This window comes from Colias eurytheme, chromosome 14 (assembly GCF_061535395.1).
Source record: "Colias eurytheme isolate Ceu_HAF_F1 chromosome 14, ilColEury1 Martin Lab GWU primary, whole genome shotgun sequence".
NCBI classification, from domain to species: Eukaryota; Metazoa; Arthropoda; class Insecta; order Lepidoptera; family Pieridae; genus Colias; species Colias eurytheme.
In genome coordinates, this window is record NC_142993.1 from 8263402 (window position 1) to 8291317 (window position 27916).

General features: G+C 31.5%; 1 protein-coding gene across 1 annotated transcript in view; it reads right to left on the minus strand.

Annotated features, from left to right (window-relative positions):
• Window positions 1–799: 799 nt before the first annotated feature.
• LOC149903009 (uncharacterized) overlaps window positions 800–27916 on the minus strand; it is an 82843-nt gene continuing 55726 nt past the window's right edge. The window contains exon 6 of the mRNA XM_090109712.1: window positions 800–962. Within this exon, the coding sequence (XP_089965838.1) occupies window positions 800–962 (163 nt within the window). The remainder of the gene's footprint in view (window positions 963–27916) is intronic.

Below are 27916 nucleotides of genomic sequence, written 5' to 3' on the forward strand. Positions count from 1 at the left end.
CAAGAGCAAAGTAAATGTACTTAAATATAATATTTAATACGTATTATTTTTGTTTGTTAGTTCATCACACATCAGTAACACTAACATATTCTAAAATTCATTCGTATTTATATAAGACTGAGGTATATATATATATATATATACTTTATTTTTCCTTGTGAAGTCGGTGAATGAAGCAAGTTATGAAATATACAGATACTAAGTAATTACCAGTCAGAGATTGAGATGTTGCACAAATGATAAAATATGGTTGAATGATAGGCTTTTACTGGTTAATGTGTTTCTTGAAGGGATAAAAGGTTTTATATTGGTAATAAAGACACAAAGTTGAGATGTTCTATCATTTGCCTCTTTAAAAGCTATTTATATTATTGAACTGATATATTTCCTTCATAATAGATGTTGGAAAACAATTTTAATAAATAATCCTAATGTTTAAGTAAAATATCTTTATCTTTAGAAACAGAAAAAATATTCGTAAACTTAGCTGCCTTTTAGCTGCATCAAATTATTCTAAAAAAAGTTCCTTATTTGTACAATATTAGTAGAACAATTCAAAATCACAAACAATACGAATTAACGCAACTAACAAATGTATCAAGTTAACTACAATAAAGACGAGACTCGAGACATTCCCACACATTTATAAAGCTACAAGGATATCTAATTTTGCTATCAATATTTAAAGTGCTCGTAATATTCGCAAAAGGTAAAAAGGTAAGTAAGAGTTTTGTTAACAAAACCAACATGGGGCGTCCGCAAATTGGCGGCTCGTTGGGATGGTCACGTCGTGACTCCTCTATTGGGCCTCGGGCCTGTGACTGAGCAGCGAGCGACGAGCGGTGAGCGGTGAGCGGTGAGCGGTGAGCGGTGAGCGGTGAGCGGTGAGCGGCGAGCGGAGAGCGGAGAGCAGAGAGCGGTGAGCGGTGACCGGTGAGCGGTGAACAGCTAGCTCAGGAGGGCTGAAATATGAAAAAAATAAAATTATAATTCAACATGTAGAGGATAAGGCCTAAAACATAATGTAAATACCTGTGTGATGTGTAAAATATCCTACTCGAATACTTCGAATAGCTAACTTAAAATATCTTATTATTTGAATCTATTCAAAAGGTTAATAATAAGAATTAAAAAAAGTAGCTCTGCTTTCTTACAAAATGAGGGGAAAAGTAAATAACAATTGAAAAAAATGTGTGCGTGTACTAGTGTACTCACGTAAGAAGTGAAACTTCTTTATGACCTTATTTTTAAAAAAATAATTTACTATATGCAACTTTACAGAAATACGGTCGAATCACGCGTGGTAGGGGAAAAATATGGCGCGTAACGGAAAAAAGTCACGCGTAACGAAAAAATGTTACACTAAATATTTTTCCAACCCCGATAAAGAAGTTTCACTTCAAAAATTAAAACATTAGATAAAACTACAGAAAGTTTAAATAAAAATGAAGTATAATTCAACTATTGACTCAATCGTGATTCTTTGTTAAATCGAAAAGCTCTGGTAACGAAATAGCATTAACTTAAAAGCTCCGTACTTTGTTAAAGAGGATCCTAGTTTTATTCCTGCGATGAGCCTTAGCCCGATTATTTGCCCAGTAATGGTGGAAATCCATTAAACAAGTTTCTTTTAGTGATTGGACAAATAAAGGATGCATTTTTGAATTGCACAGACAAATTACAAACGAAATTGCATGCTTTAGTTATGCAATCATTGCTATTGCTGTATTGTTGCAACGTTTTATTGTGATGCGCAATTATTTGTAAGAAATATGATAGCTTGCCCACGAACATAACATAAATTTTAATATCTGTTGCTTCATATGTTACTTTCATATTAATGTTTACTTTTCGCTTACGTGTCTTATTTTTTACGCAAATAACGCGTGTTTATTGTATTAAGAGTTAGTGTATGATTTGTAAGATATTTAAGTTTCTTACTTCAAGTAATTTTAATTTTCACATAAATGACTTGTGTACATAAAGTGCATTGATAATGTTTGAGGATAAATAAACATTGTCTTAACTTTATTGTTGTTAATTCAAAAAACTGCTGTTTCAGAGATATTCCGACAACAACACAATTTATAAGTTTTTTACATGAAATTAACAAGAAAATACGCAAACATTATTACAATAACAATTCTAATTAAACAAATATTGTTTTGACTCATATACAAATGAAATATTACTTCTGATTGTTCAAGCATTAATCTTATTAGTCTGTTCATTTGACAAAATCGACTGAATCGGATCTTCTCTGCATGACTCAAGCTATTGTGATTTGTTACGTAAGGAAATAAGCTCGTGAGCTATTTCGTTCTATTTAGGGCTTATTTCGTATTTCAATTCAGTTCCTGTATAATTAAGATTGATTATGCTATGTCAAATTGGACGTTGTAGTTAGAATACTACTGAGCGAGTAAGATTAAAAATATAATCACAAGTATAGTTTTAAATGTATATTATGTGTAATGTGGGTCAAAATCGAGCCTAAAGGCGTCGGTTACATACAAGTGAAGCATATATAAGCGTGTTTAAAAGGACTACAAATATAAGAAAACTATGAATGGGATTTACATAATTTTTCATAAATAAATATTTTAAATGATAACAGAACTTAAAACTCGCATAAACGATTTATTCAAAATGAAACTTGATTAACTCTTTTATGTTATAAATCTTATCAAGGACATGATATTTTATCATCCTTACAAATTGCTTTACGCTGTTAAAGTTAGTAGTAATAAAAATGTGGGTTTAGTATAATGCAACATACTTAAAAAGACTGCCTGGTAGTACTGTGAGAGCTTTATCAAGAACACTATATTTTGTAGCTTCACCTTTATACTGCAAACCTATTTCAGATAAAACGCCCTAAGTTTATTTACCATCAATGCAATTTAAACTTTAAAGTTAGAGCTTAAAGCTTATTTTCCTTTAAACTATTAAAACTTTTGTGGTGTTATTGAAAAATACATGCGTCTAGGCATAAAATAAATCTGATACAGTAAATTATTAACACGGGCCGTTTCAGCAATATAAGTGAATTTAAAAACCAATTTTATATCTTTCAATACCTTTTAGTGTTCATCTATTTTTATGCATTATCCATTAATTCAAAAAACTGCTAGGCGTGAAAATGCTATATAAATTTTTATGAAGCTTTACTATATGTATTGAAAAACGTTAAAAATGGAAATAGAGTTAAAGTAGAAAAATGCTTTACATTTAATCATAATAAAAGTATCCCATATTATAATTATATATAATATATTATCTATCCTACTAATTAATAAAATATTGCATTAAACAAACATTGCAATCATATTTAAAATGAAGAACTACTCTCTGACCTATTGACCTCGAACTTGAAGCGTCTATATTTCAATTAAATGTTGGAACAATATATATAATTTTTCCGTCGAATACCATTAAACATTTGACACGCTACGCGGAAATTATCGACAGGATCGTAACAATCAAAATACCGCGCGCCACAGACTAAAAACTTTCTGCTACAAAAACAGCTATAAATATAAATAAAGTATTATTTATTATTTTGGCTTTACGCACGTGAAACCGTATATTAAAACAAGCCTATGTGTTTGTCCAGATTATAATGTATCTTTGCACTAAATTTAATACAGAGCTATCAGTTGTCATATATTCTTACAAACGCGGAAAATAAAATAAAAATCCAAAAGCAGCAACCATATTCATTTCGGGTATACATAAACAGTATTTACACTAAGCGCTTCAAACTTTTATTGAACACCGACTCCGTTGATCTGTGTCCGCCGTGTGCGAGCTCACTTCATTTGCATACATAGAACATAAATTCTCGTTTGTAAGATCACATTGGCATTTTTATTGTGCACCTCTTTGTACGGGGCAAAAAATTGACAGTTTTTTATAACGAGATAGACCATAACGTGACCCTTGCTCGGCTCTATACAAATATTAATTCTTTGCATGTTGAAGCGGCTAATCATTTTTTACGGCGAGGCAATTTTCCTACCTGTTATGGGAGAGATAGGCGAGTTTTGTAATATTTGATAATTGCTGGTTGCCTGGTCAACGGCCTTCTGTTACGATAACAGATTTTCGATTATAAGTATTTTTTATTTATAATTTATTGAAGTAGGAGACATTTAAATGATGTTCTTTTGTTATCTTTAAAGGCATATTGCGTTCACGTTAATAGGTTTTTGTATCGTTTGTATTATATTTCGAAGAAATTTTATTAAACCCATAATATCAACTTAGGGTTCGTATTGCAAGTTCATAATCAACTTCTTTACTGTATTTTTACTCTTACTTAACTAGTAAAATTCATTTGTAATTATTTATTAATAACTAATGAATACTAGTTTACGAAAACAAAACATCCAGTCAATACTGATCACCAGCAGTTATAAACGCTTAAATATACGTCTTCAAATTTTACGAGGAATCATTAAAATGTTTTAAATTTGATTTATGTAGCCCCCGAAGTGATCAGGGCATTGCAGTCAAATTATAAACAGTCTTCAATGAAAGATCTGTTATTGTACTACTATAATATTTACTGCAGCTGTAAACATTTTGGCTATTAAATGTATGGTTATTAATAAGTTTCCGAGTATGTTTCTAATCTTCGGTTTTAAGGTTATTAATGATTGATCCGCTTTATGCTGTTTATGCTCTATAAATCGAGTGTTTTCCTAGTTCCGACTTTGTTGCATGTCGTAAATCTTTTAAAATAAGCTACTTTGAACAGTAACTGGTAAATTAACTACGTTTTTCTATCGCTTATGAGACCTTATGAAACTTTATTTTTATAGACTTTCATATGCAATTTCTAAACAGTTAAATAATGTTTACTTACAAGTTTAGCTGAAAACCGTAAAATATGAAAATAGTTTGTTATGTGCAGATTATTTTTGAAAGACGCTTAAACGCGATTATATTGGTATTAATCGTTATTATATAGGTAATTATTCTAATTATTTTTCCCCGGCATTACGTTTATTATGAAATAGAACAGAGTATATCTAAATAAATAATCCAGCAAATATTTTTCTACCAGTTAAATAGGTACTTATCTTCTCAGAACTACCGAACATTCAAAAAGTTTCGTTAAAATCAGTCAAGCCGTTTCCGAGTATGGCAACTAACATTGAGACTAGAATTTTATACACACATATAAGATAATCCATCAAATTAATTAATTACACGATCGCTTTATAATCGTAACATAGTTGGAGTCACGTTCATCATTACTTTAAGACAAAGCTTGTCCCGTGATCGAATCCTTTGCTTTATGAGGTCATAAAATACCGAACAGCCTGTCGTGTCCTGTCCGATCTGAGCGTGCGAGCGTATAATGAAAAACTCCATGCGATTGGAAAGGGTGAGCTTTTAGGAGCAAAGCTAATGCTGGTTTTACGTAGTATAACTGTTTGGTAATCTATGGTTATATGGCTAAGGTTTATTTGTTGTAAGAAAAACGATGGTTAGAGGTGATTCATGTTGTTTGAAGACAAGCGCATTACATGGTCTTGTTTTAGTTGCATGAGAATATCTACTATTATAGTCGTCGATGGGTATTATTACGAATTAAATATTTTACGACACAATAAAAGTACAGTAAATTAAAGATTGTTTTCAATTATAGCTTAACTTGAACATTAGTTTTATTCAAGTTTAAAAACATGCTTCGCAGAAAGAATGTAATATTGATTTATAACGTGAATGCATCTATGATAAGTTTAAATAACTCGCACCTTCATTGGTCGAATGGACACACAGCAAGAGATTTTGTTTGCAAATACGCGTTTTGAAATGTCTGTGAAAATTGACCCTTGTTCCCGACGCGAGTAGGAGTAAGTACAATATTTATGTTGTGTTCCAGTCATTGTTCATCAAGACATTGCAAGTAATCCGAGACAAATAATGTGCAAATTATTGGAATTAGGCTACGAGTGGGCCGGCCTCTGAGTTGGCTATGTAGTGAGAAGTAATGTTTAAGCATGACGAATGTCTAGACTCACTTCCTAGTTCATTAGGTAGCTATTCAGGGAGATAATAATAACCGCGAACTTTGGGATTGAATTAAACGTGTTAACATGTCTTTGCGTTTTTTATTTGAAAATGTGTACGTCTATCAGTATTATTCTTTGGACGTTAAATGATAAGTTTTTGTAGTTGTGATTATGTGCTTTTTCGCTTGTAATCATCCAAAGATATTATTATTTATGTTCTTCGGATGTATCTCTGTTGTTATAAGTCATATGTAATATATTTGTGAGAATTGTTAATTTGTGCATAAAATAACATAATATTATATTGTAAATAAATTAATATATTTTCCTTCAACTTTTGTGAACATCCCCATTCACAACTGAACATTTACGTACGAAAGCTTTTTCGTGTTTCAGTAATTTATTAGAACATTGAATTGTGATCAAATTCAAGTCGTATAATCCGAAGAGGAATTTCACAAACGGTACATTGAAAACATTTTTATAATCAATTTGTGAACTAAATGATAATATTGTTTGACCGTAATAAAATCGTATTTATTTTACATTTATTGAAAGATACGTTGGTTATCGGTGATCGGAAGCTAAAATGCTTAAATAATAATACTACCTACCGCATATACCGATCGTTGTGAAAATGAAATTGTTCGCTTATTACTGCCACCGGATTTATAAAATAAAATGTAAACGTAGGCGGGGAACCAAAATCTTTATATGCAGAAATTGTCGATAAATAACAAGATTTGCATGAATATCACGGATTTTTTTACAAATTGACCATCACTCATATTTTATTACTGTTCTCGGGAATAAATGATTTGTCACTTTATGCAACGTTGGACTATGTATAATGAGTAAAAAAAAATCTGTGGAATATGAAACGAAATTTCTTTTGAACGATTTTTTTGCTGACATTTAAATTGAGTTGAGGATTTTTTTGTATAAATTTATCTGTTATACTGTTTATTATGTTCACATACATTGCAGTTATTAAAATTATAATATCGAACCATATTATTTGCACATTTAGTAATGTGTACGTATTTAGATATCTTTTTAGTATATTTTGATTACATATAATAAATAGGATTATTCAAAATAGGTGTATGTAATAACTACTCTAACTCTTTACGTAAAAGTAAATTAAACCTCCCAAATTCCAAAGCACATACTTAAAGAAAACATTTAAAACGCTCGTTAAGTGCAGTCAATTAATGCGAAAGGCTTTTTAAGGAGACCACTGTAAACCCTTTATCTTATCCAAAACAAGGCGTATATCTATAATGACGCACTTAAAAACTGTGTGCATAGAAGTTTATGAATATAGCACCCATAAAAGTAAGTTAATGATATTATGATGTTATTATACAAACAAGAGTTCAACAGCAGGTCTATACTGTAATTGGTGTTCTAAAATAAATTACTCGTGGACTTTAAGGATTTATTGTGAGCTTTTATGAGTATTGTTTTTGATGTAATGTGGGTTTGATGTGTGTGCGAACGGATGCATTGTTTTTGAACATAATATTGATTAGTTTGGACAATTTATTAAGTTTACTTGTTATTTAGAATAGACTTGACTACAAAAGTTTGTTTAATTATTATTAAAAGCTCTTAAAATTGTTATTAGACATATTTAGTTGTATTTGGCATATAAAACTTATTTTCAATTTATAAGGTATATATTTATTTTTATTAACTTAGTGAATCGTGTTCTCTTATAAACAACAAGATTCAGCTTTGGCTCTCAATTCTCAAGGGTTGAAAGTATCACTGCGAACCTAACAAAACGTGTTCAAATTCGTTGTCACGTTTTCAATCGTGATTTATATTGTGTTTAAAACGAGTGTCTTTTTATATAAAGTGTATCAAGAGTGGACAATAAATTCACAGAACATTTACTCCGGTCAGGCTGGAACGTGTGTTGATGCATGAAAATAAATATTACGAGCTGACATTTGGTTAGTTTTATCGCTTTAACAAAAGACAAAGGTTAACACGCCCACGGACGGATATCGGAATTATGGAGTTCTTTCTGAGGGCATTCCGGACCTAATGATTTCGAAGGATACCCTCCCCTTGAATGTAAAACGACCCCGCCCTTGGAATGAATTGAAACACTGCTTGTGCTTTTTATACTATTCATTAATTGTTGTTTTTCGGCCGGTGGCCCGCTACAGCGAATTTAATGACTTGGCCGATTTTAATCATAAAGGTTTTATTGTTCTGACATGATATTTTTAATTTGGAGTTCCTGTTCTGTTTTCTGTATGCAGTTTATGACTTTAGGAAATTAATTTGACTGCGCATTTGCGTGCGAAAGAAACTACATATATATGTTAGGCTTTAAAATATGAGAGGTCAAGAAACTTATTATTTCTGTAGAAATATTAAATTTTTAAGGTGATGCAAAATTGTCACCTCAGAGACCACATATGAAGATAATAACAAGTTATTTGGCAACAAAATAATATAAAAAGATTTATTCATAATTATATATTCAATTTCTATTGCAATAAAACATGGTATTATAATAAAATCGTGTAGATTACATAAACATGTAAACAGTGATTACAAATGTAGCTCTTATTGTCATCTCATAATGGTTATATTAGCGTGTATGTGTATAGCTTACCGAATTACGTGTCTAAAAATATTAATATACGGTCGGTAAGTCGATAAACGAGGTGTTTTGTCATCTGTGTGTAATCTAAATCCTCTCAAACGCATCAATCCTCGTTTTGTGGCGCCCACGCCTAGACTTAGTCTAAATATTACCATTAATCGAATAGCTGCAAAAAATAGTCATTATGATGATGACTGTTCTGTCGTGAGAAACTACGAAATATCAGTTTTAATACGTAATATGAAGGAATGCATACGGAAATACTAATTTATAAGAAATGTATAAGTAATAATATTTAATGTGAGGAAAAGTTTATTTCTGTTATTAAGATTGTAATTTTTATCAAAGTAATTATGTATCACAGCGAAGTTATTTTTAAATTTAGGTAAAAAGTTGTCAACTTTAAACATAAAAAGTGATTTATAAGCATTCAAAATCGTTAAGGGAAATTAACACTAATTAAATTATAGTTACTAAAGCACTCGTGGGACAAAATATTTGGGCTCGGACCCGGGCGTTATGGATGGGTAAAGTTTGTAACCAAATCTGTGGAGATTTACAAATTACTGGCCAAGGAGAATCATTTTAAAGTTTACATATTAAAAGTGCAGCTTGTACATGGAATTTTCGATTTAGATTGATTTGTCAAACACTATAATATGAAATAGAACGGTTAGGTATGAGAGCTTCATAAAACACAAATATATTGATGTGGCAGATATAAATAAAACCTATTAATAAACGAATACGAATTTTGAAATATTTAATTATAAGTGTACCTATAAATAAATCTATGTAGGTAACTAAACGATAAATGTGCGAATTTTTATTGTCTTGCAGAATATAAGAAAAAAAAATTGTACCTGCATATTATATCGTATTTTATGTTGTAACTTCGCAAGGAATTATTCATTAACTACATATTATAGAAATATGAGTAATCTTGCCTTGAAATAATCGACATTCACGTACCGGGATTTGTAATGGATCCTTCGCATAATCGTTGCATCTATTAAGATGATTCAATGATCACTCATTACATCATATATATAACAATATTGTAAGCATGAATATTGAATACATCATGATCTATAAGCATGTTCTAAAAGCTCCTAATATTTTGCTCATCACTAGGTACCTACTAGATTTTAAAATAAGTATTAAGTACTTACGTATTATTTTTTCTTATTGCCTACGCTTGAATTTTATCAGTACAAGTTTTATAAAGTAGTCGTATATAATTTTTTAAACATCTATCTGAATTCATCCAATAATAAGCTTGTCTTTAATATTTGTAACAATAGTGTACACTGGGTTATGCCTGGTTATTGCCCTGTACGTCAAAAAAACGTCCAAATACTTCAATAAACAGCGCACCACATCGTGATATTGTTACACAATCAAAAGCTACCAGTACTGTTAGCTTTATCTTTAAATCACATTATTTTCTAGTAGAATGCTCTCCAAATCTATTTGCGACGCGACAGCTGATCTCGATTGCGAAGAGATCATTTCTCAATAAACAGTATTCACTCCAAGAGTGAACGACAATCGTGAGGTTGGAACTGATAATATTTAACTGCTTGTTTGGAATTATTTGTTATATAAAGTTGTTTGAGAGAATATTAATTGTCGTGTTTTTAGGATATTATTCTGTAGCTAGTACTTTACTAAGTAGTAGTTCTAGTAGTAGTTAGATATGTAGGTATCTACCTATCAAAGGGTTTGTCTATAATCAAGTTTTTAAATAAATTGTCGTTTTCGTATTTCGATTGTTTTAATAAATTATAAAACTATTAAGTTCGTGATAGTTATAATAATTTTTAGCATTTCTAAATTATGAAATATCTGAGTGATTTTTATTATAAACGAGCATGCTATTAATAAATTTAAATAAAATACAAAATTAATGGCCATATAATATTTGTGAATAATTATTAATTTCCAATAAAATTCCTCAGCGCGAAATGATTTTCGGTGTTCAACAAAATGGGCGTGAGATGCCGCCCATACGAAGTCGACGGCTATTAGATTGTTTCACATTTATCATTATTAAGCCATAAGGCATGCTCGTGTAGAGGAACAAATATTTATTTTTTACGAACCATCTTATAGAGATTAGAAAATTAATAATATTCTATGCTCCCAATTCCGATGCTATGCTATACATTTGTAAAGCAGTAAAAAGATTTTTTGTGTTAACTACGTGATATTGCACGCCTCATAAGCGAAGCGTTGAGGTGGGTACTACTGTCACTTCGCGCAAAACATCTGATTTTTCAAACTTAAAATGTCTTTATGTATCATACATTGCACTTGTAAGATAATACATACACACACACATTAAGAAAAAACACTATTTTTAACGTTCATGATATTTTTGATGTCATTTTTGTTATTTAAACTAGTTAAAAAACAGTTTAAAAAAGTTCTGTCTTGGACGTCCGTGTGTCTGTATGTGCGGATCCTTTTTCTTGTTAACACGATAGCGACCGAAATACTTTACTAATCGAGTCTTTTTTTTTCTCTTACGCTTGAGTATGCTCAGGAATAGAACCCTTTCATTTTTCAGGGTCTGATTCGATGTGGTTTAATTGTTATTAAATAAACAAAAATAATAATTAATAAATAATTCACGACTCGACAAAAAAATTTTCGTTCTTTGTCCTAAAGTTTATACTATTATTTTCCAGTTAGTTATGCACAAAAACGAAAAGAAAATACCTTTTTTCGGTATAAAGTTTGCTTTTGTGATAGTTATAATAATAATACTAATTTTTCAATTTTTTCATAAATTTTAATTGATTTTAATATTTTTAAAAAGACCGCGCGGTGAGAGTGGGATATTAACGTTTACACTGTGCCGCTAGATGGCACCCGAGTGATAAACAACCATCAGGTATTATTTACAAGCCCAGAATAACTTAAAATGTCGTCACGAAAGTGCAAATACGATGCTGATGCATTTTGTTTTATATGTGGTCAATTTATTAAAGTTCGAGACGTGAAATATGAACTAAAGACATCTCACGTTCTCTGTGAAGCCTATGAAGCATATTTTGACTGTCCTGTACGGAATCAAGATAAGCCATGGGCTCCACATGTTGCTTGTAGATATTGTAAAAGGTGTTTGGAAGGAAAGGCAAATTCCAATTACAAATTTTAAGGCCATGGGCTGCAGGATGTCATTAAAAGTACATATGCTGCATGCTCATTTGGATAAATTTAAAAACAATATGGGAGCCTATTCCGAAGAGCAAAGAGAACGTTTCCATCAGGACATCATGAATTTTGTACAACGCTATCAAGGCCAATACAATGAAAACATGATGGGCGACTATATTTGGGGTTTATAGAGAGAAAGTAGCTATGAACATAAAAGAAAAAGTAAAAGTGTGCACTTTTAAGTTATTTTCCACTTCTCTGTAAGCTAATTTGATAGTAAAACTTAATAAAAATAATAAACATTTTTATTTCAATAGTTTTATTTTCAATAAAAAATTAAAATCCGAGATTTTTAAAAATTTCCTTCAATCAGTCTTCTAAGCACAAAAGCAAAGTTTTTCATGCCATATATTTTTTTTCCGTCTAATTACGACCTAAACTACGAAATTTAATGCTTTGCAATCAAAGTCAAATTTCATGGTGACCCGTTGTAATTATTAAAAAAAATTATGAGGCGTGCACTTTTGGATTTTCCAAACTATTTAAAGTCTATTAACATATTTTTTTAAATTTACTTTTAACATTAACATTACATTGATTGTAGACCAATTTTGCGGTAGGTTTGAGAGGGAACGCGGCCTTGCCAGAACGGCATTAAACAGAGGGTATAAATCCAACACAACCTATTTCCATACATCTTTGGTACATGAGTAATAAATCTGTTCCATAGTCATGATTACGTACACACATCATAAATTATTAATATCTAGGCTGTATCAAGCTAACGAAGGAACTTTACATCCAATCACCCTGACCTAGTGAGAGACAATAGGAATGCACGGCCTGACTCATTCCGTATAATCTGCATTTCGGTTCACGACAAACGAACTATGGACATTACGTATCTCACTCCCTCTCCCAATAAACACCATACGTGGAACAGTGAAAGAGATAGTCGTGAAATAATTTCGATTGTAGACGATAATTAATCATTTGATCGTGATTACACCGTACTTGTATTAATCAAGTGTAATCACAACTCTGTGTAAATGTGTTAATGTGATTAATAATGCAATCCGTGAATCAAATTTGATTAACTGAGCAGCGAATGAATTTTTGATTGTGCCCGAACAATGTGCTTTCTGTAAATCTTTATTCATATTGTTCCCGATTTGAAAGGTTCGGAGTTTGAGGTGGCCGGCAGATAAATCAATCGCTTTGCATTGCTTTGATAATGACATTGTACCGGTTTTGCATTCTGATAAAGAGAATTCAACGAAAATTTATTATATTAATCATTTGTCAAATTTACAAATTGTAAAGACTATAATTAAATGAAATCGTTTTATCTTGAAGCGTTTTTTTTTGTTCAGGTTATGCCTTAATTAATTCACACATTCTACGTATGTAGTAAATAACTGGCATTTAAAATACTACACCTACCTTAATAAATTGTGAACGATTTTGTTTGATTAATTCGATTTATTTTATTTGAATATATCGAAGTGCCCCTAATATCCATATATTTTACAATCGAAATAAAATTGATCGCTCGAAAACGACTCCAACCCATGTAAAGCTACAAAGTAGGTTCATTTTAGTGAGTTAATAAATTTTAACCCTTTTTTACCGGCCGCATATCATAAATCAGACACATGTTAGCCAATTATTTCCAACAATCCTTCAAGTTATGGCATATAAATGTGTTTATTGTTAATTACACATGTAACGGCGTCCACCGATTGTCTTGATAACTCGCTGACGAACGTTAGGACGGAAATGTAGGGAAAAACTTGTAATTGTACAGGAGTGGCCAGTGATAATAACTCATTTGGTTTGACAGGGCTGTCCACGCGCTGGTTTTTGTTAAATACACTATGATCACTGATTGTAATACTGTTTGCTGTTCTTCTTTGTGCTGTTTTTCTTGAACTTGACATATCTAGAACCTCAAATGAAAAAAAATACCACTCAGTTTTATATGTCCAAAGAAATTGATTGATACAACTATAGCTGTTGAACAGATTAATATTTCATACAGGAAGATTAATGTGATAACACTGATAACAAAACATCGCGATGAAATCAACAAAAAATAGACAAATGGTACACAACTCAATAAGATACTTACCCATCTACCAACTAAATCTTTAACCAAATTCATTTATCTATCTACTAATTTTCACTTGCCTATTAGAAATAAAAGTGTCCTAACTAGCTGTTTCAAGAATATTAATACACCTCCAGCATAAACAACAAAAAACTACAAAAAACTTTGTTGTTGACAGCCCTGACCTATGCTAGGGACCTGTAACGAGTACCCTAGAATAATGGGAACTAAGTGTCATTTGACAGTCATTCGAAACACGTAAATGCATGCCGTTGATAACATTTATATGGAAGCGTAAAATAAGATTTTATGACATAATAATTGTCTTTAAAATGTACAAGCTCAAGTGTGATTTGTCTTTAGAGTATGGAGGAAAAAAATGCGACCTTTACTTTAAAGTTGGTTTAAGTTGTAAAACATCTCAAAATCATTTAATTTTAAAACGTTAATTAAAAACTCTTAATAGAATAATTTTCAAGAATATTTCCAAGCATAAAAAAATAATATTTCACCCTTAATACAACCAAAATAAGTACAAGACAGACCATTACTTTTAACACATTACCCTAAGAACTTCGAATGAAAGAACTGTGGTTAAATCCACAAATAACGATAGTATTACGTCTAACAAGCGTACTAATACTGGTCGTATTTGTGAGAGCCCCTGTTTCCAGTTCATTGCATAGGAAGTTTGATGTTTAGCTAATTGCGCTAATCCGATTCAAATAAGCAGCCGACGCAGAAACTTTACAGCCGAGCGGTTCGCAAAAAGCGTCTTAACAGTAGCCTTGTATTTCTACTTTTAATTCTTCACACAACATGCCACCGCATTATAAATAATAGTACGAGGTACCGAAGGATTCCCTTAGACAGGAGCAAGTAAAATTATCTACTTAAATATCGTTTAATATTTATAAGGTATCTTTGGCTTGCCCTGAGATTAGTAAGTTGGTACCTACTTTTTATGCTATTAGTAGATTTAAGTAGTTAACTATAAAGACAAAATACTTAACTTACCTTCCTTCTATTTCGTATTTTTGGCATGAATATAGACAGTAATTAACCCAAGATTACTTTGATTATTGATATTTTTGATATTGCAAGCACAAAAATACATACTTTTGTTGTTCATCATACTTTAAAATCAAAATTTAAAATAATATTCTTTTAAATTTTGAGTAGTATTTTCCTGTTAAATCCCCGCATTGTTGAACATGACGGCTTACATGTATGAAATAAAATTGTAAGGTTTCATCTGCGACTGGCTAAGGTGGTACTAGGATTCAAAGTGTATGTTATTTCAGGCAATTATCTATCTCTATGCCATATTTCAATAAAATCGAATAAGTAATTTATGCGTGATCACCAAAGCTCTAGACATCAATACAAGCTCTATAATGCAAAAGTATTATGTATTTGTAATTTGGAAGAATACGTACCGAGGACAGTTGCATTCAAATATGTACTAAATTAATTTTTAAATGTGCTTTCTTTGATTACATATTATGTTAATTATAAAATACCGATTATTTCCTCCAATTAGGTACTCGAGCATATTTACATTTGTTTGTTCATATATAAATAAAACTTACAATCGGATACAAAAATTAACTATTTGTTATAGATGACAAGGCACAAAGTGCCGCAAGCTCTTCCAATTTTTTATCAGACAATGTAAAACAACATATGGATGTCGTCATATTTCTCGTGCCTTATTATAATCAGTGTCAGGTAAACATGGTGCCTATTGTTAGTTTTTTTTTCGGAAATACAAATAAATTAAAGATCCGAAGGCTACCTGGCCTCGAGTGCCGATTTTCGGAATTTCGCTTTTAGAAAAAATTGATGCTCGCCGCAAACATTGTATTTGTGTGGTTACAAAGTAAAAGAAATAATTTGGGAGTGGTTAAAAACATTTTATAGATTGAGAATTCGTATTAAGTTCCTGTTACCATTAACACGCCTATGTAAGATTTAATTTTATTTTTAAAGAGGTTTATAAATGAAAATGTGTTCAGAATTTAACATACCATGTATGAATTTATTCGAAAAACAGATCTGTGGTCCGACCATTATTAATTAGTATATTATAGTACATATTTGCATTGCATTTACACGCAATCATGTAAGTGAAATCTGCAAGTTATTTTATTTAACAAATTCCTTATCCAACTACAAAAGTTACCAACCTCTGCAATTCACAGCAGGGCTTTACAAAGAACCATAAAAAATGATCCAGCCGCTCTTCCTGACTTGCATTCAAATTTACAACTAATACATTGCTCGTTATACTCCTCTACTTTCTGAATACACTAATTGAAATACAGCAATGTAAATCAATGGAGAAGAGAACATAAATCTTGGTAGAACAGACAGGACAGACGTCATATGGCGAGCTTTTTTGTTTCTTTGTTTTTGCGATTGTTCTTGGGTATGTTTAAAGCGCCTATTAATCAAGGTTGTAATTATTTTCAGACACGAATAAATCTATTTTTTAATAAAACGCAGCTTGCATGTCACTTTGTCGGGAGATTTCTTCAAAATATTCGGGTGTAGTTTATACTGAAATAATACCAGTTATACTTTATAGTATAGACATTCTTTTTAAAAAACCTTCGGTAACTTAGCTAAAAAGCTTTACTACTGTGTAAAATATTTAACTATAATTTATATTATAACAATTTACTTTACTCAATACATTTACTTAGCCCTTAAGTAGTTGCGTGGTCTACACGTGTAATCCAGTTGTGATACAAAATTGCAGATTTCTAAAAATCTAGTAGCTCCCGTTATTTCATCCTTCGTGTACTCTAAGTTCAATTATTGCCGCATGCACTCAGTGCAGCGCGGAGAGTCGGGTGCGCGTGGTAGTGCATCAGGAGCTCCGCAAAATTCGCGGTCCACGTACGTATGCCACGCGACCAACGTAAGTTTTTTGTTGTGACTGTTTCATTTATTTTTTACTAGATTTCCGCCCGCGGCTTCACCCGCGTTTCAAAGGAAAACCCGCATAGTTCCCGTTCCCGTGGGATTTCCGGGATAAAACCTATCCTATGTGTTAATCCAAGTTACCCTCTATATGTGTGCTAAATTTCATTGTAATCGGTTCAGTAGTTTTTACGTGAAAGAGTAACAAACATCCATACATCCATACATCCGTACATCCTTACAAACTTTCGCCTTCCGCCTTTCAACATCCTTACAAACTTTTATATATATATATATATATATATATATATATATATATATATATATATATTAGATATATTAGATAAATGATAAATAATAAATAATAAATTGTGATTTTAAAAATAATGTCACAGACTTATAAATTAACTAGCTTTCCGCCCGCGGCTTCGCCCGCGTTTTCAGAGAAAAACCCGCATAGTTCCCTTTGCCGTGGGATTTCCGGGATAAAACCTATCCTATCTCTCAAGTTGGATCGAACTGCACATGGTGTGCGAATTTTATTATAATCGGTTAAGTGGTTTAGGAGTCCATTGAGGACAAACATTGTGACACGAGATTTATATATTATATTAAGAGATAATTTTATTATGTATTTATTTATATTTGTAGGTAAAAACAGAGTTATTTAGATAATTATGGACAACAGACGATTTGATTTATAAATTTTTATTTACTTTTTCTTGTTTTTAAAATGGTATACCCTTGTAGACCACGCGACCTCACGCGTCACTTTTAGATACGCGACTACTGGAGGGTTAACAAAGTATTCTTAGATGAAAATTTTGTAGTAAGTATTTAATAGCGTGGCATCTGCTATTTACGTTTAACAGAAAATGTATCGTAATTTGCTAACAGTTGTTATATTAACTGTTACCTTTAAAATTAAATTCAGTATCTATACCGCTTGAACATAATATGACTGCTATAAAAACATATTATTAAAGCGAACTTTAATCTCGATTCTAACATAGGTTTTAGATTATATTCCTATCACATGTGGGTAAATTTTAGGGTAATAAATACCAAGAAAATTTTAATATTGTTTACAGAATATTTATAACGTTTTAAATTCAGTTGTCCCAACCTCAAAGAAAGTCATTATCCACTTACGAAAGCATACAACATCACAATAATAAGCGTCCTCAAGTAAAAATGTACAGAGGCACAAAATTAACAAATTAGACGGGCGGCGAATGCGAGAATATTTTACAAATAATTGCGGTGGTATGGAAGTTAATGGAATAATTATAATTACAAGAGGTTTCTAAAGAAGCCCGTGGCCACCCGCTGACTGCGAGTTTCGGAGATTGTTAGGTCAAAAAAGCAATTAAAAATATACCAGTGAGATTGGGTTTGCTCCGTGTGGTAGCAGAGAAACCAATGTGAAGATTACGTCACAAGATTGACAGGGAATGGATTTGACTGTTGTACTATTGAAAGTGAGTGTGGAATAATTTATTAAAGTTTCGGTGAATGGAATGCACACAGGCGCGTGATAGATCAATTAGGGAATTATTCTTGGGCGGTGAATACTGCGTGATAATGAATTATTTTTTAGATAACTAAACGACAGTCATGGTTATTGATAGCGAAATTGGCTAGCTATACGTTTATCGAATGTTTCTGAGACAAATGGAAATAAATTGAATATGCCGTAGAAGATAGATATCAAAGTACTGGACTTAGAAGGATACGGGTTCGAGTCCCGCCTCGTGATCGAATTTTTTCTATTCTTTATAAATTTATATTTTCATCCAGACAAAATATTTCAAGTGTTCTTATGAATCATATGCATTTTATTTCGGCGTCTATTTCTGAACATTAAAATCAGTTATCCTTTAGCCTTTACAGACTGATTTACGATAACACATTTATCAAGGCAAATTGATTCCGTTGCTTAAAAATAGTTCCCTCTGTTCTGAATCACTAACATTTTGTATTAGCTTTGATGGGATTCGTTCGTAGTTCTTCTGTTATATTGGTTGTGAAATTGAGCTGTCAGCGATTCGTGTATTAATAAATGGCCCCTATGAATATTAATACAACGTAACTTATTACTGCTTTCGCTTTCGGCTTTTCGGAGGAAAAATTGGTGTTTGTTAAGACTGAGCGTTTAAGTATTATGAATATTGTTTGTAATATTACCCGTTATTTTGGTGTAGTCATTATCCGACGTCCGGGAGGTTATTTACAATTTTTAAATAGATGATAAAATTATTGACATGTCCACATTGTATTCAAGTTTTTAAGTTTCTACTTTACTTTATACTTTTAAAGAAAAGATTTGCGAAGCCTTAACTAGACTTCGTGCTTAGAAATCTTTTCTTTTTGTGTGATATATTCATCTGATGTACTGAAAACATTCAACTGACATTCAACTGTACCATAGATAACTGACTGATAGAATGCGATACAACGAAAATAGAGAACGAAGTCTACAAGTTACCACTTGGAGTATAAGTTAGTGAATATGTTTAGTAGTCAACACACGGCAGTAAGTAGATTTACATGTACCAAGTACGTGACCTTATTCCGAATTTTACTCCACTCAGATTGTGGATGCTTAAGCTACTTTAAAGTTAGGTAGCTAAATATATGGGACATGGAAAGGGTAAACACCCGATTTCAGCTAAGCCCTTAAAGTGCTGGTGGGTTATTTATTTAATTTTAGGATGTGCGACGGTTGTAGCTTATTGTATAACAGAAAATAAGTAAGAAGTTAAGCTTCAACTAGTATCATGAATAATAATTAAAAATATATTTTTAATTCTTTCTATAGAGTTAGAAAAGTTACTGAATGCAAAATTATAGGCAGGTACTGTATAAAATTCTAAAACCTAAGTGAATCTCAGACCAACAAACTATTTTACTGGTCTAGCAGTGAATAAAGATTTGATTACAAAAAATAACTAAACGGAAGTACACGTATTAAAAATTATTATTGTTTACAAATTAAAACCATTCAATCATCCTATAAACAGGTCAAAGTATCCATACGAAGCATACGTTAGCGCAACTAATCAAGTAGATAAATTATGTCTCAATACATTAAAGTATGCGATATCGAGATCATTTGCTCAAGAGGAACTTGTTTCAATACTAATATCCTGTGTCTAAGAAAGTATCTAGGCCGGCTTAATGGTAATATTATGAGAAAATGCTGTGTTTACCATAAGTATTTGAAAAATTGTTTATAGCTCGCTTGGCGGTTTGGACTTTTTAACTTTGAAAAAAGGATCATCGTAACATTCTTGTATAATAATAGGAAAATAATGATTATCTATCATCATCGCTATATCTTAAATACGTACAAGAAGTCGATCCAGGATGTATAAATCTTCAGAATATCTTTAGCAAAAGTAGGAACTAAAGAGATTGAAAAGTAGCTAAATAATAAATATAGTGAATCTACACATTTTGTTCTTTAAAGTTTAAATTAATCGAATTCTTAGCATGAAACTCTTACCCAAATCAAGTTTGATATCGTTCCCAAAATAATAATAAAAAAAATGTTAGCAATTTGTACAACATAGGATCGGTGATTTTGACAGCGAATCAAAGTGAGCTTCAGGGAATTTTAAATCAACCTTCGTCCTAACTCGCCTTATTGTAGAGTCATTTAGTTATACGTTAAAGCCAATGTAAACTAAATCGATTCTCGAATCGATATGCGTAAGTTGATGCGGACATAACAAATATCGAGATAGCCATACTGATGTTTTTGTATCGGTAGACATGGCGCATTGATTACTCGATTCAATCCTCTTGTATTAGGTATTGGCCGCAAGCTTTGAACATGGTCGTACAAATGAATAAAAAATATGCAAAGAACTTTGATTCTATAGATTAAATGTTTGTTATTATCAAATAATTGAGTAAATCTTATCTTCTCTTAATCTTAATCTTATCTTTAATATTTTTTAGGAAAAGCTTTGTTTTGTTATTATTGAGTAATGAAACTGCAAAAATGTAGTTTAATGATAGAGAATTCCAATTTTTTGCATTGCATTTTAAATAAATAAAAATATCTGTATTTGATTATTAATATAATAAAATATATTCACTGGGCTTATTACGGCCAATTCATTATTCAAATATACCTCGTTTAAATCACACAATTCTTATAAAATTCGATAACCAAAGATATCGACTGAATATAGCAAAGATTTTATACACGCTACATGAAACTATCACTCCATCACTACATAGTATAAAACAAAGTCGCTTTCTCTGTCCCTATGTCCCTATGTATGCTTAAATCTTTAAAACTACGCAACGGATTTTGATGCGGTTTTTTTTAATAGATAGAGTGATTCAAGAGGAAGGTTTTAGTATATATTTTATTATGTTTTAGACAAAGCGGGCGAAGCCGCGGGCGGAAAGCTAGTTAATAAATAAAATAAACAACACTTTTCCTCTTAATAAACGGCAACATAAACGGTCAGTATTAAGAGTAAATGGCATTTTGATATACATCATCCACGTAACAACCATTACATTGGTACTGTACATTAAGTAACTGATATTTTTAGAGATAAATATACATTGTATTAGAATGCAATTGTAAATAAATTTTCCTTATGTAGTTATGTTATATAATGCGAAAGAACTACTTAGTATGATAGAGATTGAATGAAATGGAAAGGGGGAAAAATGTTCCAAACTTCCTGTTTTATGTATTCCTATATATGTATTTCTAAAAACACCGAAGCTATGTGAGATAAATCATTTGGGAGAAATACCTATAGGTATGTATTATTTTATATAAAGAGTGTTTGATGATACAATGATGATAAATACTAGGATATTTAACGTTCAAAATGTAACATAGGTATATGGAGTTCACAATAGCATCCAAATTGGAATATTTTAACGCAACATTGATTTTATGAACTATCTCTTAATATGGTTAAGATTGTCATTTAAGCGCCTTTGTATTCCCAATCACATTACCTAACAATGCACATACACAAGAATAGCTGACATTGCATAATTTGATCACGTGTCCAAATCGAACCAATGTTAAAAAGTTTATACAACAATGTGTCTAAATACTCTATCTCGAATTAAATCTATTACTTACAACACATTCCATGATACAAGATACATTGCTCGTTTAGTATGAAGGATAGCACAAGCCGTGATAGGAAAACGAGTAATGAATGATGAGCATAGGCGTTATAGCATGATTATTTGTTGCATTGGTAGGGTGTTTCTAGTTGATTATTTGGACAGTTTGACAGCTGACCAAGCTCGTTACCACTGTCGTGAAAGGCATCAGCAATCCAAATGCAAGGCTAATTGAATACAAAAGAAGCGATAACTACGGAATGCTCTTTATATATTGTGTAATTTTAATGATGTAACAATTGGGCAGATGTATCTCGTTAAGGTTGTAATTATTAGTAATAATAATATTGTAAGAAAGTATATTTAATTAGTGTATGAATGAAAACGTGCACTCATTCTTTTGAGATTGCTGGTTAAGGTTTCGTTGTTCGTCTATTTGTCTGTTCCTTTTTCATAAAGTTAAATTAAATCATTGCTATTAAGAAAACATAAATTAATTTCTTATCATTCTAAGAAATTAACTAAAACTGTTACATAGTTTTTATTGATTATTGTTATGAACATTTTTATGATCATATGCCCGTAGAACACTAAGGTAAAAATCAAGTGATGCAATAAATGCTGCAGATAAAATAAAACATCACATATATAATATAGTAAGAGTTCCAAACAAATCGCTTCCCTTGCAATTATGCATACAAAGCCTTTTAAAAAAGCTCTCCTGACACACATACTTGCACATCTCATAGTGATGAATCCTTAAGAAAGTATAGGCAACAAAAATATGAATAGCCAGTGATTGCTACGACGTTTTCCGGTGTTAGTGACAAAGCGGGTTCAAGCCCAGGGCCAGGCTCCTGTGTCAGAGTAATTACGTCATTAAAAATGAACCGAGCCTCGCAAGGAGGTTTTATGTTAAGATATTACATGGCTCCTGCGTTTTCTGCAGGTCCTTTTATAGCCTTGATAGCTTGCGTGAGATTACATAGCTAACAGATACTCTTATTTGAACTTATAACGTAACGTAAAAATACAGGTTTAGACCAGGCAGATATTATAATAAGTATTTTATCAACGGTCTTTTGAAGTTTGTTATATTTTGAATCGAACTGAATAAAATTGATATTGAATTTAACGTTGCATTTACTTCAGTAGCAAGGCTTTCAATATAATAAAATGTCACGGGCGATGTGACATAAAAATGTTTTTGACAATCATTGATCGTACGTTACTCTTTTATAGCCCAATGATGGATTCAAAATGTTTATTAAAGTCGTCAAAAGTCTATAAAATAGAAGCTATTTTCTTTACGATTTCACCTGATTGTTAGTTGTTATTTTGTTTTACGAATAAACAACTTTCATTACGACAGATTGAATATTAAATTTTATTTAACGCAATAAAAAACAATTTGTTACGGAACTTGTTATTGGACCCCTGATGATTTAAAACGACCGCGACACCTCAATTTACTGCGATCAGAAGTTTAATCACATACTTCACCTAATTTAGACATTTTTAAGAATACATTAAATAATATTTCATTTCTTAAATTATCAAATAAAATCTTTTGTTAAAAAAATTAGATAATTCATCTCGGTAAATTTAAATTCTAATTTTCATAGATAATTTCTAGCAATCTAAAGTTTTCTTGGGGTCTATTAGGCAAGGATTACTTTACGTGACTGCAGTACCTTAATCACCATTAAAATAAATACACAGAAGCATTTATGGACAAAAATAACTTTGTACTTAAAAAAATATTTTAAATTACTAACACGTGCATACAGAATACATATCATTGTTGAATAAATTATTACCAAATCGAAGAATATCTTCGAAACAGTGGCAAATTTCAATGTTATCTATAACATCTATAAAAATAAACGATGTTTATTGATATAAAGATTGAAATATGTTAATTGTATAATGGGTTTTACTCGACAGGACTTTTATAAAGCGTGTGCCGTTTTCAACTCGATCTGAGGACATTAATTTTTATAGTTCACTTGGCTTATCTAAATATCTAGTTTTTGATCTTATAATGGAGTCAACGATTTGATAATGTACGGTTATGGTAGAGAGATGGTCGTAATGCTAGTTTGTCTCACATTCTATAATTTATGGTGTAATTTTGAGTCCAGAAGAGCTCGTTTCTTAGTGGATATTAATGGACTAATGATCGTCATCATCATTAATAAGCCCAGATTGACTGTAGTGTTGTTAAGCTAGGCTTATAAATTATGAAGGCGTAATGTTGTCTTTTATTTGGCATTGACTTAATATTCATTTCGTATTCTTGGATGTATTATTTGCTGGAATACAACTTTTAGACAGACTGGTTTGGGACGTTTATTTGATGAATTATTTTGTTATTTGCTCAGAATGTTATTGAAGCATAAGTTTCGAACTTTTTGTTAAATTATTAAAGAATCCCTAGCGTACTTCTGAAAAAGTAGTAGACTTATAAACTGGAAAATTTTATACAAACAAAATAATATTTCGAAATAGACAAATAAACGGAGTTTGATTTAGTACAATGGAACATCATCGAGTAACCGGCTTTTTAACAATTTTAATAAATCAATTAAACCTATCACTTCTATTTGTAATAATAACTTAAACGAGATTTATTGCATTGTTAAACTACAAACATAGTCCACGCCGTTGCAGTGGAAACATCACACGATTTTTGTCTTTAATCTATCATGATAGGGGTTATAATTGTTTGTATTAACAGTTGCAGTTTGAACAGTCATTGCTCAGAATTATTGGCGATATATTCGAGTGGTTTCATATCTGTGAGCTAAGCATCAGTACAAATTGGAATGATTGGCCCTGATACAACTGTCAATCACGCAGTCACAATGGTAACTAATGATTTTTCATTGTAAAACAACTTTTTATGCTCACAGCGATGTTTATTGTGGATGAGTATCATAGTTTTGTGTAAACGTTGAATTGATTTATATTTATACCAACGATAGCGATTGAGCTATCAAATTTCGTTTATCAAATAATACGCTGTGTTAACGTTATTTAAGTATGGGTTGAAATCCGGTATGATCTAATCGTTTATTTCTCACCTGTATAATATTTATTTTATAGTCTTGCATAATTATTTTGTGTATCGTGAATCGTGATAGAAAGCTGGTATGATAAAGTTTAAGTTAAATTAAGTTTTATGAAATAATATTTTGACAAGACGTGACGTATGTAAGTATCAGATAAGTAAGAGTCGTCTTAAATATTAAAATTTACTTTATCCACTTCATTCACAAAACTGATATTTTTCAACCAAGATGTTTTTTAAGAATAAGCAATTTTCACTAAAGTGTTTATTATAAATAAAAATCTATTGTTTAAAGTTATTCCATAATAACTCACAAGAAAATGCTAGGCTATCTGTCTAGTATACGTTGTAGGTACTAGTTATATCTATCTGCAAAGCTCGAGATCAATTTGCCTTAATCAATTTATGTCTTGATAGCGACGGTATAATAGATACTGATTCGGTAATTGAATGAAGCATCGAGTATTGTCTGGAATTTAAGGTGCTTGTTAAGTTGTTTCCTTGTTAATGCTATTCACAAGTTTACGTACTGCATTTTATGAACTATAGCGGGAGTTTTGGTGTTAATCTTGGTATTGATGCTCGATAATATTGAAATTCTATCGCAGATATTTCTTCTTTTCCACTCAGTGTATAGATAGCTATGCTTCTAATCTGACATTCGGGCATTGTAATTTGTAATCTATCAATGAGTCTACCAATTAAAAGCTTTTTCCATTGAAATGAAGTACAAATTAGCAACAACGAAAGCTACCAAGCTAGAGGCTAGACCGATAACTTTATACCGCCCAAAAACCGGTTCAAAACGGTTATTTGCGGCTTCCGTTTGTTCTATACCGATGTCGATAGGGGACATTTTTTACGCTCGCCACCCATTCGTGCAGTATGTAAACAGCGAGATATAGCAAACAGACCTGTCGTCAATCACGGCGTTTACGCTCCGTGTGTTTTAGATAATAGCGGTATAAAACACTTGAGCGGTTCGCGTCACAGAAAATTATGATTAATAGCGACCTAACGGTATGGAATTAGGCAAGCGATTTATGTGGGACTGTGATAAAAAGATTGCTTGCACGTTGATAATTGAGCGTTCTGAAACGATGTGGGTTTGTGTGTGTGGTCAAAGTAATGATTAAAGTTTTGTACTTTTAATTGGGAGTATTGATTCTGTACCTTGCATTTTACAATTTGGTGATGCAATGTAGGGGATAGCTTTTCTTTCATTAGTTGAATATTGGAATTATGCTGTTTTAATATTATTTTGAGAAGTTTAAGAGCATGAGACGGTGAAGACGTATGAAAAGTGATTATGGTCTATTTTCTTGATGATCACTATTAAACAATTTTGTTGCAGGATCGAAAGTGGCAACTTCAAAAGAAGAATAATGAAGACTTCTGCTAATATATAAAACAAAACATTGACGAATAGCACACCTAGATTATGTATTTAATTTGAGGCCGTGGTTACCATAGATCGATATTAAATATTTTTAACCATTATATATACAGAAGCATACAGTATAATATAATGTTACAATGTAAGCTCATTACCCACTACATTACACTGTTATCACTGACAGTACCATCTGTTAGGCATATCAATGAATCGCAACAGTTCATGGTCCAATTAGCCACTAAATAATTATAATCCATTCATATTTCAATTGTCCGGTTGTATCACTGCTGACAAGCGCTCAGTGCCGATACCATCTTGGCCATTAGCCAAAATGATTGACGTGTGAGTGCTTTGTCAGTAATTTTGTTTGAAATTTGGTGCTCAATTTTTATTTGTACAATGTTGACACGTAGTACTTGAGGTTAATGATAGCAGTGTTGTATCAATATTTAAGTGGCTTTTAAGGAGATTACAATTATTATGTTGAACTTGTTAGTGTGCTTTTTAGTTTTTTTAGTCTAGCGCTTTCTGTTGTATAGATGGTGTATGTAATATTTTTGGCATTATAGATTTCTGTAGGTCTGTTTTGTTGAAATCCACAAACTTGTATTTGAATAGTATGACGAAAGCAGCTTACGTATTATTTTTTATTTGATACAAGTAAAATAATTTTAATAACCGTTATTTTTTATTTAATATTCTCACGAAAAACGAAATAGTAATCACTTAAATATATTACTTTAGTAACTTGAATCAAGTGTCTTGGAACTTTCAATTACATTTGAGTTTGATAACTAAGTAATAACTATTTACTAGATTACCTAACTTTAGGACATGAATAAATGAAGATGTTGGAAATTGTATCGTATCGTAAAATTTTTTTACTTTATTGATCTAATTTCATTTTAGACATGTCGAGTTGAAGAGAAAACATCTTTGTTTTTCTAGACGCATATTCTTTTAAATATGTGTTCGTCAAGTCATAATATCGCCCTGAAGGGAAAAATTGCATGGTGGATGGATATGGCCAAAAACCACATAGGAGGCTTTTGTTCCTGCAGAGGGTAGGCAACAAACTGATAAAATACGTGAACGATTTATCCACTATGCTCTTAAAATACAGTTACAGCACGTAATCATCTGTTAAGTGTTTTGAAACGTATCAAATCAATTATAGGGACGTCATTTTGAGTTGCGCAAGCGTTTTATTGTGAAACAATGAAGGCTAATCGTGACCAACTGATGTGGACATTGAAAAACTAGGGTGCGACTGCCCTGCAGGTACTGCAGGCTCGTTTGCGCAAGGGTTGGCGGTAATTGAGGTGAAATAGAGCGGTAAAATATAGTTTTCTCTGGTTTGATCTAACGTTTTGTTTCAATTATGTAGGTGATATAATTATAGTGGCTATTTCGTGCCGGAAATTGTTGATAGAATTGTTTTAAATAATTAGAAGTAGTATTTGCGCTGAAAGTTATATTC